Source organism: Apiospora aurea (assembly GCF_038362705.1).
Source record: "Apiospora aurea strain CBS 24483 chromosome Unknown utg000005l_segment0_segment0, whole genome shotgun sequence".
NCBI lineage: Eukaryota > Fungi > Ascomycota > Sordariomycetes > Amphisphaeriales > Apiosporaceae > Apiospora > Apiospora aurea.
In genome coordinates this window covers 4387182-4402066 of record NW_027117392.1, presented here as the reverse complement: position 1 = coordinate 4402066, position 14885 = coordinate 4387182, and the positions used below count along the sequence as shown (strand labels likewise).

General features: G+C 54.9%; 3 protein-coding genes across 3 annotated transcripts; all 3 read left to right on the top strand.

The window, feature by feature from the left end:
• Positions 1–19: 19 nt before the first annotated feature.
• On the top strand, positions 20–1075 carry PG986_007923 (uncharacterized protein; the record flags this gene model as incomplete). The annotated part of the gene is made up of 1 exon (XM_066844145.1): positions 20–1075. The coding sequence occupies one exon, from the start codon at positions 20–22 to the stop codon at positions 1073–1075; it is 1056 nt and encodes a 351-aa protein (XP_066700257.1).
• Positions 1076–1257: 182 nt separating this feature from the next.
• On the top strand, positions 1258–1644 carry PG986_007922 (uncharacterized protein; the record flags this gene model as incomplete). The annotated part of the gene is made up of 1 exon (XM_066844144.1): positions 1258–1644. The coding sequence occupies one exon, from the start codon at positions 1258–1260 to the stop codon at positions 1642–1644; it is 387 nt and encodes a 128-aa protein (XP_066700256.1).
• Positions 1645–5043: 3399 nt separating this feature from the next.
• On the top strand, positions 5044–14606 carry PG986_007921 (uncharacterized protein; the record flags this gene model as incomplete). Its single annotated transcript, XM_066844143.1, has 2 exons — positions 5044–13953; positions 14013–14606. 2 exons carry the CDS (start codon positions 5044–5046, stop codon positions 14604–14606), a joined length of 9504 nt encoding a protein of 3167 aa, XP_066700255.1.
• Positions 14607–14885: the final 279 nt, after the last annotated feature.

Here is a 14885-nt window from a genome sequence, read left to right as displayed (position 1 = left end):
CAACGATACGAGGTCCGTGATGTCTGACCCGGCTGGTTTCTTCGACCACCACTCAGCTCCTCCCAAGAAGCAGAGCAAACATGACGACCTCGAAGATGCGAAGTCCATCGCTTCTGGGTCTAGCAAGAAGGACCGCAAAGATAAGAGCAAGTCGGACAAAGATACGGAGAAGGAAAAGGAGAAGAGATCCAGCGCCGGGTCGGGCTTCTTTGATCGTTTCAAGTCGTCCATGGGAATACCTGACGAAAAGGAACGCTCGCGCAAATCTGAAGAGGAGAAGAAGAATTCTTTTTTAGATAATGCCGGCACCCTAGGCGCGGGTGTCGGCTTGGCAGCGGCTGCTGAGGTTTTCCCCTCCCGGTCGACTGGCCAAAAAGCCACCGATCTTCCTTCAGAAAAGGAAGCTCACAGTATCCCCTTCACTCCCGAACGACGCTCCATTTCTCCCAGGGCCTTAGACTTTGTCGACCCTGAGATCGCGCAACGGGAAATTCGACCCGCCATAGACCCGCAATATGGCGACTTTTTACCCCTACCACCCAGTGCACCTGGATCTCCGCCCCCCGAGGTTACTGAGCTTCCGGCCCTGCCTGATAGTCGGCCCGAGACACCCGAGCACGAACGGCAGCTTCTCCGTGAAATCATGGAGAAGCCTACTCACGCCCGCCGCCGTAGCGCCCAAGAGACCCCAAACAAGCTGAAGACACCAAGCCACAGTGCCATTCCCATACAGTTCCGCCTTGGCCAGCGAGGTAGCCCTGTTTCGCCAGTGGCTCGGAGACAACAATCACCCCTTCCATCTCCCGAGACATCGGGACCTGTTGATGCTTTCACCCCTCCTCGAGCTCGAGCTCCGCGCCCAATGTCTTGGGACAGCTCAAGAGAGCTTAAGCCCCTATCACTTGTGATGAAAACCACTCGGGAGACCGGCTCCCCTGATAAGCCCAACTTCGACTTGTCCCAACTCCAGTCTTCTTCCCCGACGACTTCTGGTCCCGGATCCCACGTGCCCGAGCGTTCCGATCGCCTTAAGGAACCCTCCCCTTCACTGGCTTCGAGGCGCTCCGAGCCATAAAGGCGGCGATCAACACCCCATTGCCCCCTGGTACCGAGGATGAGCTCAATACGGAATCGGAATCCGCACTGCAGGCTGTCATGGCTGCAATCAGTACGCCATTGCCTGCTGTTACTGACGATGAGCTTAATACCAAGTCAGAGGTGTTGCCAAAAACCTCTGGCGAAGTGATTACGAAGTCAATGCCCCCTGTGGACGAGGATAAGCTCAATATCGAATCCGCATTACGGGACGTAGAGGCTGCAATCAGTACACCGTTACCTGCTGCTACCGACGATGAGCTCAACACCGAAGCGAAAACCACATTGCAGGCCGTTGAGGCTGCAATCAATACACCCTTACCTGTTGCTACCGACAATGAGCTCAATATCAAGCCAGAGGCCTTGCCAAAAGCTTCTGGCGAAGCGAGCACAAAGTCAATGCCGCCCGTGACCGAGGATAAGCTTAATATCGAATCGGAATCCGCGTTACAGGACGTAGAGGCTGCAATTAGCACACCCTTGCCTTTTTCCGCCGACGATGACCTTAATGCCACGCCGGAGGTCTTACCAAAGGCCTCGGGGAAGTGATCGCGAAGTTATTGCCTCCTATTGCCGATGAGAGGCCAGATGCCGACGCGGACTCTGCCCCACGGACCATAGAGGCTACACTCGGTCCATCGTTGCCTATCACTACTAACGACAAGCTCAACGACAAGCTCAGCGCCAAGCTAGATATCTCACCAAAAGCTTCGAGCGAACCGGTCGCTAAGTCATTGCCCCCTGTTACCGACAATAGGTCAGATGCTGAAGTGGAGTCTGCCCCCAAGCCGTAGAGGATGTACCAAGCACAGCTCCGCCTGCTACAACACCACCTGCCAGCCGTTGGAGTTTCAATACGGCATCTAACATGAGAGTCCCAGGCAGACATATGATGAATGTCTGGCAGGCCATGCGTGGTGGGCTCAACCGAGGCAGTTTCGACAGTAAGGTGAATATCCAGCCACAAGCCTCACCACAGGCTTCAGAGGTGGCAAGCAACACACGACTACCTACTGCCACCGACAATGAGCTGGATATCGAAGAGGACTCCCCCCACGGGCTGTAGAGGACGCAAACGACAAACCATTACCTTCCAGTACTGACGATAAACTGCCTTCCGACCTGGACCTCTTGCCACGAGATACAAAGGACACAGTCAATACAACATTGCCTGCTGCCACCGACGATGAGGTGAATGCGCGTACGACCTCCTTGCCAGAGCCTACATTGCAAGAATCTGCACTGCCATATGATTCAAAGTTAGAGAGAGCAGCCGACCAAAATGGCGAACCTGCAGCCACTCCCGAACCAATTGATGCCATGACTAAGAACCGAAGCTCATCTCCACTTCACTCGAATCCGCCGGCCGTTGGCAAGGATGCGACGTCCGAAGTGACCGAGCAGCCGCCTACGGGAAGTTCGCTTAGCGAAGCTCAGGAGCCGGCAGACATCGCGGATCAGAGCTCTGAGGCCGTTGTAATGACCGACTCGGCCATGGAAGCTCTTGCGGGAGCTGCCTCGGGCGTTTCTGTTGCAGCTACTCTGCTGCATGACAATGACAGCCAAGTGCGATCTGCCCAGAACAACATATCTGAGAGCCCACCCAATAATGCCTCGGCCGAAACTGAGACGAAGGAAACCGAATCAATGGAGCAATTTCAGCAGCCAGAAGTTCCCGCACAGCTTGACGCCCCTGCGGAAGTCAGTATCAGCAGCCCCAAGAAGTCCAAGAAGAAGAAGAAGGGAAAGAAGAACGCTCCCCTAGAGCCCGAGGCTCTCCCTTCTCCCATTGTGGAAGATGCTCTTCCTGCAGAAGAGGCGCCTGTGCAGATCCAAGAAGGGGACAGCTCCAGAGGAGGCTTGAGCGTTGAAGGTCCTTCGATCGATATTGCTCACCCGGCCATCGAAGCTCGAGCTGACGACAGTGAAACCCAGAGTGCCAATAAAGACCAGCCAGTCGGCGACGAATACGAGCCTCGGGTCGTCGCTGAAACCCCGCTTGTTGGAACCGAGTCAACTGTCATTGAAGCCCCTCCTGACACTGAAGCTCAACCCGTTGACGATGGAGGTGAAATTGCCAGCATAGACCGGTTAATTGGTGACGAGGTCCGGTCTATCGATGAACCCCAGCACGCAATTTCCGAACCTCCTTCTGTTGAAGCCCAGTCTACTGTTGAATCTCAACCGGTCGCTGAAGCTTTGCCTGTCATTGAAGAGGAGCCGGCCTTGGAAAGTGAGCCTCAAATTGACACAGCGCTTGTCACGACTCCCAAGAAGAACAAGCAAAAGAAGAACAGAAAGTCTGTTATCTTGAACGTTGAACCTGAGACTATTACCGAGCTCGAGCAGGCAGGACCTCGCATAAAGGAGAACGAGACTACCTCTACTTTGGTGCCCGAAGACAAATCCACAATCCAAAGTGAAGTCCATTCACCGTTCGAGACTCCAGCCGAGGGTATTAAGCATAGGGCCAACTTGGAACCTTTCACAACTCCAATAGCGGCACACAATCAACAAACAACCGTCCCAATGGGAGGTACCAAGATCGATAATGAGATCTCCGCCTCAACAGAGCCTGTCGCAGATCTGGCCAGCAGCAGCCAACGCGAACCTCTGCCAGAATCACTAGTCGATGAAGATAAGAATTTCGTTAGCCAGACTGGAGAGCTACTGCATATCCCCGACGCTCAAGAGGTGCCGTCCACAAGCGAGTCTACTTTACAACAGTCGGAACCTCAACCTATGCCTAATCCCGCCGAAATTGATCCATCTACCAGTCCGCCTTCCAAGAAGGCCAAGAAGAAAAAGAGTCGCAAATCTTTGGCACTGGAGGCTGAGGCAAGCAGAGAAATCACCGGTCCAGAGACGCAAACTCCAGTAATCAATGAGCCAATTACTGCGGTTGAAGAAAATGACCCGGCCAAAACCATGGGCCGAGACATTTTGACACCGGATTTTGTCGATGCATTGACAAGCCCGCTTGTGGACAACGCTCAGATCGAATCAAGTGAACAGGATATCCTGACTCCAGACTTTGTTGATGCACCATCGTCTTTGCCCTTGGCCACTTCAGTGGCTGACAACACTGAGCACGACAGCACAGTTCAGGTAGCACCTGTGAAGGCCCCGGTGACCGAAGCCCCGATGGTCGAAGGCACGGAGGCCACGGTCCCTCCGCCGTCTATTGAAGGAGAAAAGCCCAAGGAGAAGGAAATCGAATTCACATCCGCGGCTGAAGTTACCACTCCCACAATCGAAGATAAGCGCAAGGAAGAAGAGAGCCCGCTTACGCCTACGGTTTCGAATCCTCCTTCGCCTGTCTCCAAGAAGAGCAAGAAGAAAAAGGCCAGGAAATCTTCAGCATCGCAACCAGAGGAGTTCATGTCAACGCCAAAGCAAGATACGGTTCTCCCTAGCACAGACCTGCCTGCATGTGCTTCAGCTACAGACAATGCTACTGAGCCCAATCTCATTGTCCCATCTCAGGATGAATCGAATGCTATCGAAGAGAAGCAGCCGAATGAGGTATTAGCGGATTACGGTACGGAACCCATCATCGTAGAACCACAGACAGCCAATGAACAAGCTCTGTCCGATGAGCCGACTGTCCAGTCAGTGACACAAGAAGCACAAGCCGCAATTGAGCAAGGACGATCGGATGAGCCGACTTTGGAGCCACCTACCGACGAGCCGCAGCCCTCCACCCAGAACAGTGTTCATGACGATCCTTTGTCCACCTCTACCAAGAGCAAGAAGAAGGAAAAGGGCAAAAAGACCCAAATCGTTGATACAGCACCACAAGATTTGGCTCCCGCCATATTACAAGACGGAGCGGAAGTCGCAAGACCTACAACGCCAACGGAGGAGTCTGCAGGAGTAGCGCTCATAGACGAGGTTGATCGGCAGAACCAGGAACCGAGCACACTTGAGCCTCAACCTATCAACGTAATGGACGACACTCCGGCTGGAGATCACTTCAAGGAACAGGCCACAATCGATTCTCTACCAGTGCAAGTGGACATCGCGGAAAAGGTACCGGTCGACCAAGAACCACAGGACACGACCGAACTGCCGCCAACACAAGTAGAGGCCGCAGAGAAGGAACCTGCCGGCCAGCACCTTCAGGAGCAGACCACCGTTGAGTCACAGCCTGTTGTCAGCGGAAATTCTGTGGAAGAAACAGCATCTGAGACCGTGGTTCCAATCAAGAAGAGCAAGAAAAAGAAGAATAAGAAGTCGCAGTCTACAATAGAACCTACATCTGATTCTCTTGTCCCTCCACTTAATGAGCCTCTACAAGATGTCACAGTGGCGGATGCTCCCAGTCAGCCGCAGCCTGATGAGACTAGCCGCCCAGCAGCCTTACCATCAGCCGATGTGCCAAAGCCTGACGACGCTAGACAGGCGGAATCAGTTCCTCTCGGAGAATCCGTCCCGGTGACGTCTTCTGCCACACGCCAATCAACACCAGAGCTCGACTACTTACCGTCCGCTCCGGGTGTGCACTTACGGCCTAAGGATTCTGTGGGCGCCCCACGTGAGATCTACTTCCCTTCTGCGCTATCAATGCTTCCAGCGGTCAATGCTTTGCAGGGGCATAGATACCCAGCCCAAGCAGAGACCAAGAGTTCGGAGCAACAAGGGCCACCCTCCGAATTGGACGAGGGCAAGAACATGCCAGAAGAGCCTCACGGCTGGGCTGAAGACTCGGATCGCCGGGGTGAACCTGGAGAACTGGGCACCGAAGCATTGCGAACCACCCCCGCGCCAGTGCACGTCACGACGGGGTTTGATGGGCCGGATCTAAGCCAGGACAAACCAACAAAGCCTACAGTCGCAGAGGATGTGGAGGGAGCTCCATCCCAGGCCAGAACCCAGCCCGATCTTTTCAGCGGTGAGGAGGAGCTCCAGCGGGGCCCTGGTCGTCTTGGTCTAGCCGATCCACCTTTGGGTCCACTTCCCAGCGTAGAGCCTGTCGACTTGGGCCTAGTACGCGACGCTGGAGACTTGCCAGCCCAACCACCTATGGCGGTGGCCGAAAATGATGCACCTGCAGGTGATATCACAGGCCCATCCACAACCCCATCCACGCACGATGGCTCCAAAACTTCCATCGACATATCCGATGTGAAGGAAGACTCTGGTGGCTCCAAGAAGGGCAAGAAGAACAAGAAGAAGAAACGTCAAAGCGCAACCGAGTCTTTGGATCCCCCGCCAGAAGCCCCATCTCGTGCCATTGAACCTGTGGAGGAGCCTCTATCTCAAACCTCCCCGTCGGTAGAGCGACCAATTGGACCCGAGCCCATTGCGGTCGCGCTGGAGCCCTCGTCTTGTATCGAGGACCAGCCAGTGGAACGCCACGACACCGTAGACGCCGACGGTCCTGCATCAATGGCCAAGAAGGCTAAGAAGTCCCAGAAGGGATCACAGATCTTAAATGATCTTAGTGAGACAGCCCCTTCTGTGGAAGAGCCCATGACCGAGAGCGCCAAAGATGACGCTGTCACCACACAAGAAGATGTCGCTTTTAAGTCGACACCAGCGCCTATAACCAATGCAGACGAAGCTCAGCCCGAAGAAGAATGGGCACCAGTCAAAAGGTCGAAGAAGGACAAGAAGAAGAATAAGGCTTCTTCCGTCCTGCTTGATACAGAAGCGCCCTCAGAGCCCACAACGGTGGCAGAAGACCCGCTGTTAGAGCCGGCTGCATCAACCGAACCCCCAGTGAATGTGGATGACCAGGTCACCAAGGATGAAACTAGTTCTAAAGAAGTCGTTGCAGATGGTGAGTGGTCTGCCATCCCGTCCAAGAAATCGAAGAAGAAGGCCCAAGCCAGCCTTTCAGACGAGGTTGAAGAAAAGTCCGCCGACGTCGCGGTTGAGCCAACACCAGAGGAGGCATCAGAGCAGGCATCGGTTTCAGTACCAGAACCAGCACTGGAACCAACACCAGAGCATGAAGTACCTCCGCCATCCGAGGAAGTGGTTGAACCTGGAGACGACGTAGGCGCTGCTCCTGCTACGCCTAAGAAGAGCAAGAAGGACAAGAAAAAGCGCAAGAGCGTCACCTTTGCCGATTCAGCGGAGGAGCAGCCAATGGTCTCTCTTGAGAACGTGCAAGATGATGTTGCAAACTCCGGTCCAATAGACGAGACTGTACCAGCAGACTTGGAAGCCAAGCCTGAGCCAGTAGCATTTTCAGACGTACCAATCGGCGAATCTTCTAGCAGTGGCTCTCTAGAGAACAAGGGCGAGCAAGCTCAGAGCGTTCCTGCGTCGGAACCTCTTGAATTGCTAAACCCAGAACCTGGCGAGTCGACAAGTCAGGCTGCTACTAACAAGGACATCTCTGCTGTTTCTCCCGACGACGAATTTCCCACGGTGACCAAGAAGAGCAAGAAAGACAAGAAGAAGGCAAAGAGAAAGAGCCAAGAGCAGGAGTTGGACATCACGGTACCGGAGATGTCCGCCGCACTCGATGAAACTGTCTCGACTACCGGTCAACCTGCGGAAATACCGCGGGATGTCGGCAACAGTTCTGCCCTCACTCAGGATGAGTCAACGCCAGCGCAGGCAATCGCTGAGACCACAGCTCTAGATGAGCCTGAACAAGTCAAGGCCGGGGAGTCGATAGTAGAAGTTCCGTCTGAACGCCCACAGTCGCCTTCTGCTGCGCCAGAAGCAACTGACAAGCCAAGCGCGGAGATAAGGAATTTGCCTAATCAGGACAATCCTAATATCGATCAGCCCCTTGGGCATTCAACAGACACGCCGGCTGGGCAATCGGCAGAACAGCCCATTGAGCAGCCGGAAGAGCAACCTGTTCAGACTCATGATGACGAGTTTACAGTTGTACCAACGAAAAAATCCAAGAAGGATAAGAAGAAGAAAAGCAGCCAGGCGCAGCTACCGGATTCTTCTTCCGTAGAGACGCCAACTGAGCAGCAGTCTTTTTTAGCCCCTGGCCAGCCTTCCGAGAAGGAGCCATCAGCCACTGAACCTTGGGTCACGGAGGATATTGCGGGACCTAGCGAGGAGCAACCGGTGGAGGAACATACCAATCAAGATGGAACCATTGTCGCCGATAAGTCGACTCTCAAGGCTGGCCTAGAAACCAGCGAAGTTGCTCACGAAGCTTCATCGACACTGGCCGAGCCGGCAAGTGTTGGTAGCAACATAACAACAGTGCCAGTGCTGCAATCAACTCCCGAAGATCAAGCAAAGCAGGAAACATTGCAGCAATACAGAGCTTTACCAGAACAAACAAATACACTGGACACTGTTGCGGAGGACGAGTGGGGTATCAGCAGCCCTGCAAAGTCGAAAAAGGACAAAAAGAAGGAAAAGGGAGCTGAGTTGACCTCAGAGGAGCCGTCGATTGCACCCACGGAGGAAGCATCAGCTCCATCATCGCTCGTTGAGGCTCCTATCGAGGTTCCTCTCTCGGAGGGAGCAGCACTTGACCAGAGTACTGCGCCATCCTTCGAGGACAAGAGCGGCGCTGGCCCAAGCGACGAGTTGTTGGCGTCTGACCGGCCAGAGCCGGAAGTCGTTTCACCCAAGAAACCCAAGAAAGACAAGAAAAAGAAAAGGCAGACGAGCTCCTGGGAGGAAGAGCTTGGAGAGCTACCCACCCCCTCCGAGAATGAGCCCGTTATCTTGCCTTCCGATACTGCTCCTCGGCAAGTTGACGAAGTGGTTGTTGCTGAGGCCCCTTCGGGGGAACATAAAGAGGCTGACGCCCTTTCTGCCGATGAGAAGAAGGATGAGTCTCTTGACGAGCAGGCTGTGGACGCCCCACGGGACAAGTCGAAAGAAGCTCTGGAGGACTTTGCACCTGTCAAGAAGTCGAAGAAGGAGAAAAAGAAGAAGCGGCAGGCGAGTCCCTGGGAGGATGAAGTTCTGCAAGAAGCGGCGCCGGAACCCTCTGAAATGGCCTCCACCCTAGTCGAGGAATCTCCAAGTCAACCTATCGAGATCTCAAGTGAGTCCGCAAATAAGGTTCCTAGCGAGACAGTCTATGAGCTAGCCCACATGCCCGTCGAGGAGGAGACCCTTTCAATTGCTGAGACTCCGAAGGACGAGGAGGTCAGTCTTGAGGACCCCGGTCAACATCCGCCTGTGAGCGGTGAGTCTTTCGACACCAAGGCCGTTGAGGCAACGCCAGTTCCCGATGACGTCCAGCAAGAAGCCACAGCGGACAAAGAGACTGAGTCGCAACAAGCACCGGGTACAACCTTGCCTGCTGAATCAGATACCAAGGAGGTCACTAAAGACGCTTTCCCCGAGTACACTTCGAGCAAGAAGTCGAAGGACAAGAAAAAGAAGCGATCTGCTAAACCCCACGACGACCCGGAAAGCGTACCGGTTACGACAGTAGAAGAGTCTGAACCCATACAGGATCCTCGTGGCGCGCCTCTTGCCACAGACGAAACTGTAGCTGAGGCGGTAGTCTCCGAGGAAGGCCCCAAAGAGCTTGATGTCAAGAAATCAACAGGAGATGTTACTGCCGAAGAAAGCCTGTCTGCCACCGACCGCTTCAATCCAGAGACCGAACCTTCTGAATCCGCAGCTTCCAAGAAATCGAAGACAGACCAGGAAGCTCCGCGGGAACAGGATGGGCAGGAGCCATTACCTTCATTGCCCACAGATGCGGAGCCCTCCACCGCTCAGGCCCAGGGCCAGGGGCCTGTGGATATACCGATCCACTTAGAAAAATTCCCCAATGAACCCATGCCTGCGGAGCCTTCTAAAGAGCCACTGGCCGAGGAGCAGTCGGTCCCAGAGGAGCAGCCAGCCCTACAAGAACACCCTCTCCCTCAAGATGCTTCCGTTTCCGAGGAGCTTTTGACAGACCCCACACTGGAGAACACGGCAACCAAAGACTCCACTGTACCTAGCAACGACCTCATCGGCAAGGAAGGGAGTGATACGGCTAATGCCACACCACAAGCGCTTGTTGACCAACCAAGAGGAATAGTACACAGTCTTGGGGACCAAACCGCCGGGCTTCCTGAAGGTGGGCAGCCAACGCAAGAGCAAGCTCCAGCCAACGACCTTGCAACGGAACTAAGTGTCGATGCTCCTACTCAACCGCAGGTTGAAGACATGATGACTTCTAAACTACCTATTCGCGTTTCCTCAAGAACAGTGCAAACCCCAACCTCTGCTGCAACTCCGGATGGGTCCGCAAGTGCTTCTCGCCAACCGCAAAAGCCGGAGGACGCCATTGAGGCCACGGAACGCGAGCTTCAGTCGGAGGTCCCTAACGAGAAACCTGTTGGTGCGGATGCTTCCATCGCGGAACAGGATACTGTCCCTAGAGACTCTAGCATCACTCAACAGATCGACACCATACCCGCCGAGGACGAATGGGCCGATTCTTTCAACGCCACGAAGTCCAAGGAAGATAAGAAAAAGGGCAAGGGCAAGTTTCAGCTTGAACTGGAACGAATTCTCTCGAGACAAGTGACATCGCGTCAGGTGCCTGTAAATCCTAAGGGTGCTCGAACGGAGGTCACAGAGCGCAAGCAAATTGACCCCAGTGAAGAACTGCCCACGACCCTGGCCGCAGCTGAATGGGCTGATACTGGAGCCACCGAGAAAGACACCGCACTTCTGGAACCAGAGCCTGCTTCCCGGGAGCAGATGCCAGATACCCAGCACTCTTTAGCTACCCAGGATATTGTCGTCCACGATGACACGCCCAAAGCATTGCTTCCTGAGCCCGCCACAGACGACCTGCTTCCAGATGAGCCCACTGAAAGCGAAGGGGCGGCTACAACAAGCAAGAGAGAGGGAAGGGATAAGAAGCGCAAATCAAGGCTTCTTCCGGAGACGGGGCCAGAACCTGTTGCCGAAGTGCATGCACCATCAGAGGAGCCTGGCTCTCTCGGCGTTGAGAAGGACGACACCGTTTCCTTTGGCGTCCCGACAGAACGTATGATGGTTGATCAACCTCAAGCTGATGCGCCTACTTCAACGGAGCTTGCACCTACCCAGCCTACTTATACTGAGGCTGAAATGTCAAACCCAACCCCGGCCACTCCAGAAAAAGCAACGTCCCAGCATCGCCATGTTTCAGGTCCAGTCAATGTTGACTTGTCACCTGCTCAATTGAGCAGCCATATCGATCATGAGCCTCCATTTGATCAATCAACGCAGCCCGGCAAGAAGGTCAGAATGCAATCTTTCCTGGATGACGCTGTTATCCCAGAACCCATTGCTGCCACGCATGAGCCTACGCCTGAGCCTATGGAACATCCTGCACAGGAAGTCGAGGCTCCATTGCCCTCCAACGCTGCCATTGATGAAAACTCCCAGCGCCAAGAGGCTCCACAAGCAGACTCCATGGCTCGAGAGATCGCAGCTTCGTACTTTGAACAGCCCGCATCTGGCGGGAAGTCTCGGTCTCGCCGCGCACCCCGTGGCCAAGACATGCCAAACTTGGATATGAGGCACAATGCACTCCCAGTATTGACTCCCCAGAGGGATTTAGCAGTCTCATATTTCGAGAAGGGGCCTGGCAACAGACAAAAGTCTATACAAGGTGATCAACATACTTCAACAGAGGACGCCCAAAGAGGAACAGACGAGGCGGAAGCTTTGCTGGCTGCCAATGCCTTGGCCGGAGGGGTGGAAAAGATGACAGAGCAGTTCGGGTCACCGAAAAAGACGGAGGACCAGAAGAAATCAGAAAACACCGGCAAGAAGACATCACTGGAGGGTGACCACACTCCGGACACGATTGCCGAAAGTCCTATTGTCGGCCGTGGACAAAAGACGGGCTCTGCTACCGATAGGAGCTTCCCTAGCAAAGATACGATGCAAGAGTCGAGGGATTTTCAAGATTCCCAAAACTCGGAGCTCATCAGGGACATAGAAGAACTTGATACTTCGGAGCCTCAAGCCCAGTCAGACAACGCGGATTACCAATCGCCAGGGGCAGTGTCTAGTCATGATACGGCTGGTTTTAGCCGTAGAAAGTCAACAATGTCCATGCGCAGTCTGCCACCGGTTGAGGAGGAGACGCATGAAGAGTTGGAGGACGATGTACGACGTGACAGTGGGTTCATGGCAGACTCTCCAAACCCGATGAGACACAAGCAGTTCGAGGACGACACTCAGCGCGACAGTGGTGTCCATTTGCGGGATTGGGCTGAAAAGACTGCTACAAGGAGACCCGAGGGGCGCTCGACTCTGGACGAGGGGGCCCGGCTATCTTGGGCTTCGACAGACTCGAGGGGCACACCCAAGTGGGAAGAAGGTCGACTCAAGAAATCGCCGCTGGGCGATGATGTGCCCCGGCTCAGCCAATACTCGGTTCGCAGTGGATCTAGATCGCCTCCTTCAGACAAATCGGACACGCTGGACCCCAGAAAAGCCCGGGCGCCTGGGCCAGTGCAGCGGACGCCATCGCCAGAGTACCAGCAACGAAGCGTGTCGGACAATGTGCGCCACTTTGAGGGGAGCGCACGTGGTGAGCAAGAGGCGCCGGCGCCGGCGAGGCGGTCGGTATCGAACACGAGCATCTCGCGAGGCCGCGCACCACGCACACCGGAGCCTCACAAGTTGCGGCCTGAGAGCCCAGGCGTGGACAGTCCCCACTCTTCAGGCGCCAACACGCCGCCGCTAAGGCGAAGGGAGCGAATGAGCGGTGACCGTGACCTCCGATCGCTTGGCCAACACGGCAGCCAGTCGAGTCTCCACTCGCTCGCCAGCAGAGGCAGAGCTTCTGAGCCCGACCTGCTCGCAACCCATAATAATTCCTCCACCTATGGCTCCAGCAAGACTGCCGTTGCTGCTGCCACTGCCACCGATCGTCACCGTGCTGCCCAAAATACAACCCCCGTGGCCAACGAGGGCCGTGTCCGTGCCTCGAGGGACATGGCCGAAATCTACGTGAGTGGCCTCAGCCCAGCCCTAATTGACCGCTCCGATTTGCTGTTTTTGTTTGCTTTTAAGGTGGAGTGCTTGCTAACCTTCGTTCTTTTCTCACCGCAGGATGGCATGGGTGAAGGCCGCATCGGTTCACCACGGTCACCAACCCGACCCCACAGCATGCGTCGCCGACAGAGCATGCAGGTCCTGGAGCTCGAGTCCAGGGTCGAGCAATTGATCGCCGAAAACCGCGCACTCGCCGAGGCCCGACTCTACGCCGAGTCCCACGGCAACCAACGCGCCGCCGTCACCGTCACCGAGAGAGACGCCGAGATTGAGCAATTGAAGAGTGCCCTCGATGGCCTGCGACGAGAAGTCCAGCGATTGACCGAAGTCAACACGGGCCTGAACAGCGCCAATGCCCAGCTCGCCGTTCAGCACAACGACAGATACAGCAGGCTGCAGTCCCAACACAGTTCCGCCGCGCAAGAGCTCGAGCAAGTCCGCGGCCAATACGACCAGACACTGCGCGAGAAGGATGCCGAGATTCAGAACCTGCTCCAGCAGCTCGAGGCTACCAAACAGCAAGTCCGACAGCTGCAGCAGCAGATTCTTGCCACGAAGCCTGCCGATGCCGATTTTCTGAGGCTCAAGGACGAAGACCATTTTGATCACCGTTGCCAACAGCTGTGCTCCCACGTTCAGCAATGGGTGCTCCGTTTCTCCAAGTTCTCCGACATGCGCGCTTGCCGTCTGACAAGTGAGATCAACGACGAGAAGATCATCGACAGGCTTGACAACTCGATGCTCGATGGCACCGATGTCGATGAGTACCTGAGCGACCGCGTCAGGCGTCGCGACGTCTTCATGTCCATGACTATGAACATGATCTGGGAATTCGTATTTACACGATACCTTTTCGGAATGGATCGCGAGCAGCGGCAGAAACTCAAATCGCTCGAGAAACTGCTCTCGGACGTCGGCCCCCGCAGGCGGTCCGTCAATGGCGCGCCGTCACGCTTACTCTACTGTCGAAGCGCCCGGCCTTTGGCAACCAGCGCAACGAAGACACCGAGGCCGTCGTGCAGGCTATCCTGCAAACGCTTTCCATGATTCTGCCGCCCCCTTCCAACTTGGAGGACCAGATTCAATCGCAGCTCCGCCGCGTCATGCGCGAAGCTGTTGACCTGTCAATCGAGATGCGCACCCAACGGGCCGAATACATGATGCTGCCACCGCTGCAGCCTCAATACGACGCCAGTGGTGACATTGCTGAAACGGTCACCTTCAACGCAGCGCTCATGAACGAGCGATCAGGAAGCTCTACCTCGAACGAGGAGTTTGAGGCTCAGGGCGCTCTCATCCGCTCTGTGCTATTCCCTCTGGTAGTCAAGAAGGGCAACGATAATGGGGTGGGCGAGGATGAGATCGTCATCTTCCCAGCCCAAGTTCTTGTTGCCAAACCAAGACAGCCAGCATCCCGCATGGTAACGCCTTCCTCTGAGAATGGCGGCGTACCGCTATCCCGAGGGACCACCCCTCTGTCACGAAAGACTACTCCTTCAGTGATAGCCAAGAGCATTGCGAGTCTACCCATGTCGCCGCGCCACTCACCCGCGGGCTCACGATAGGGGCTTTGTCGCAGTTATGTAAAGTTGCTTTAGATATGCATGGTTAACGATGAGTCGGTTTTACGAAAAAAAAAAAAAAAAAAAGGGATCGGTAGGGGAGGAAGAGGGACTTTGGCTGAAGGAAGCATACGGAATTCCCAGTATTTCTTTTTTTCTTTTTTCTTCTCCATTTTGCTTAATAGTGTGCAAAAAGTTCCGTTATGATATCCGGATCTGGAGTTTGGGTGGTTTGGTTTGGCTTGATGAAATTGCTCTCATACGTCTTGCGCATGAGGGGCT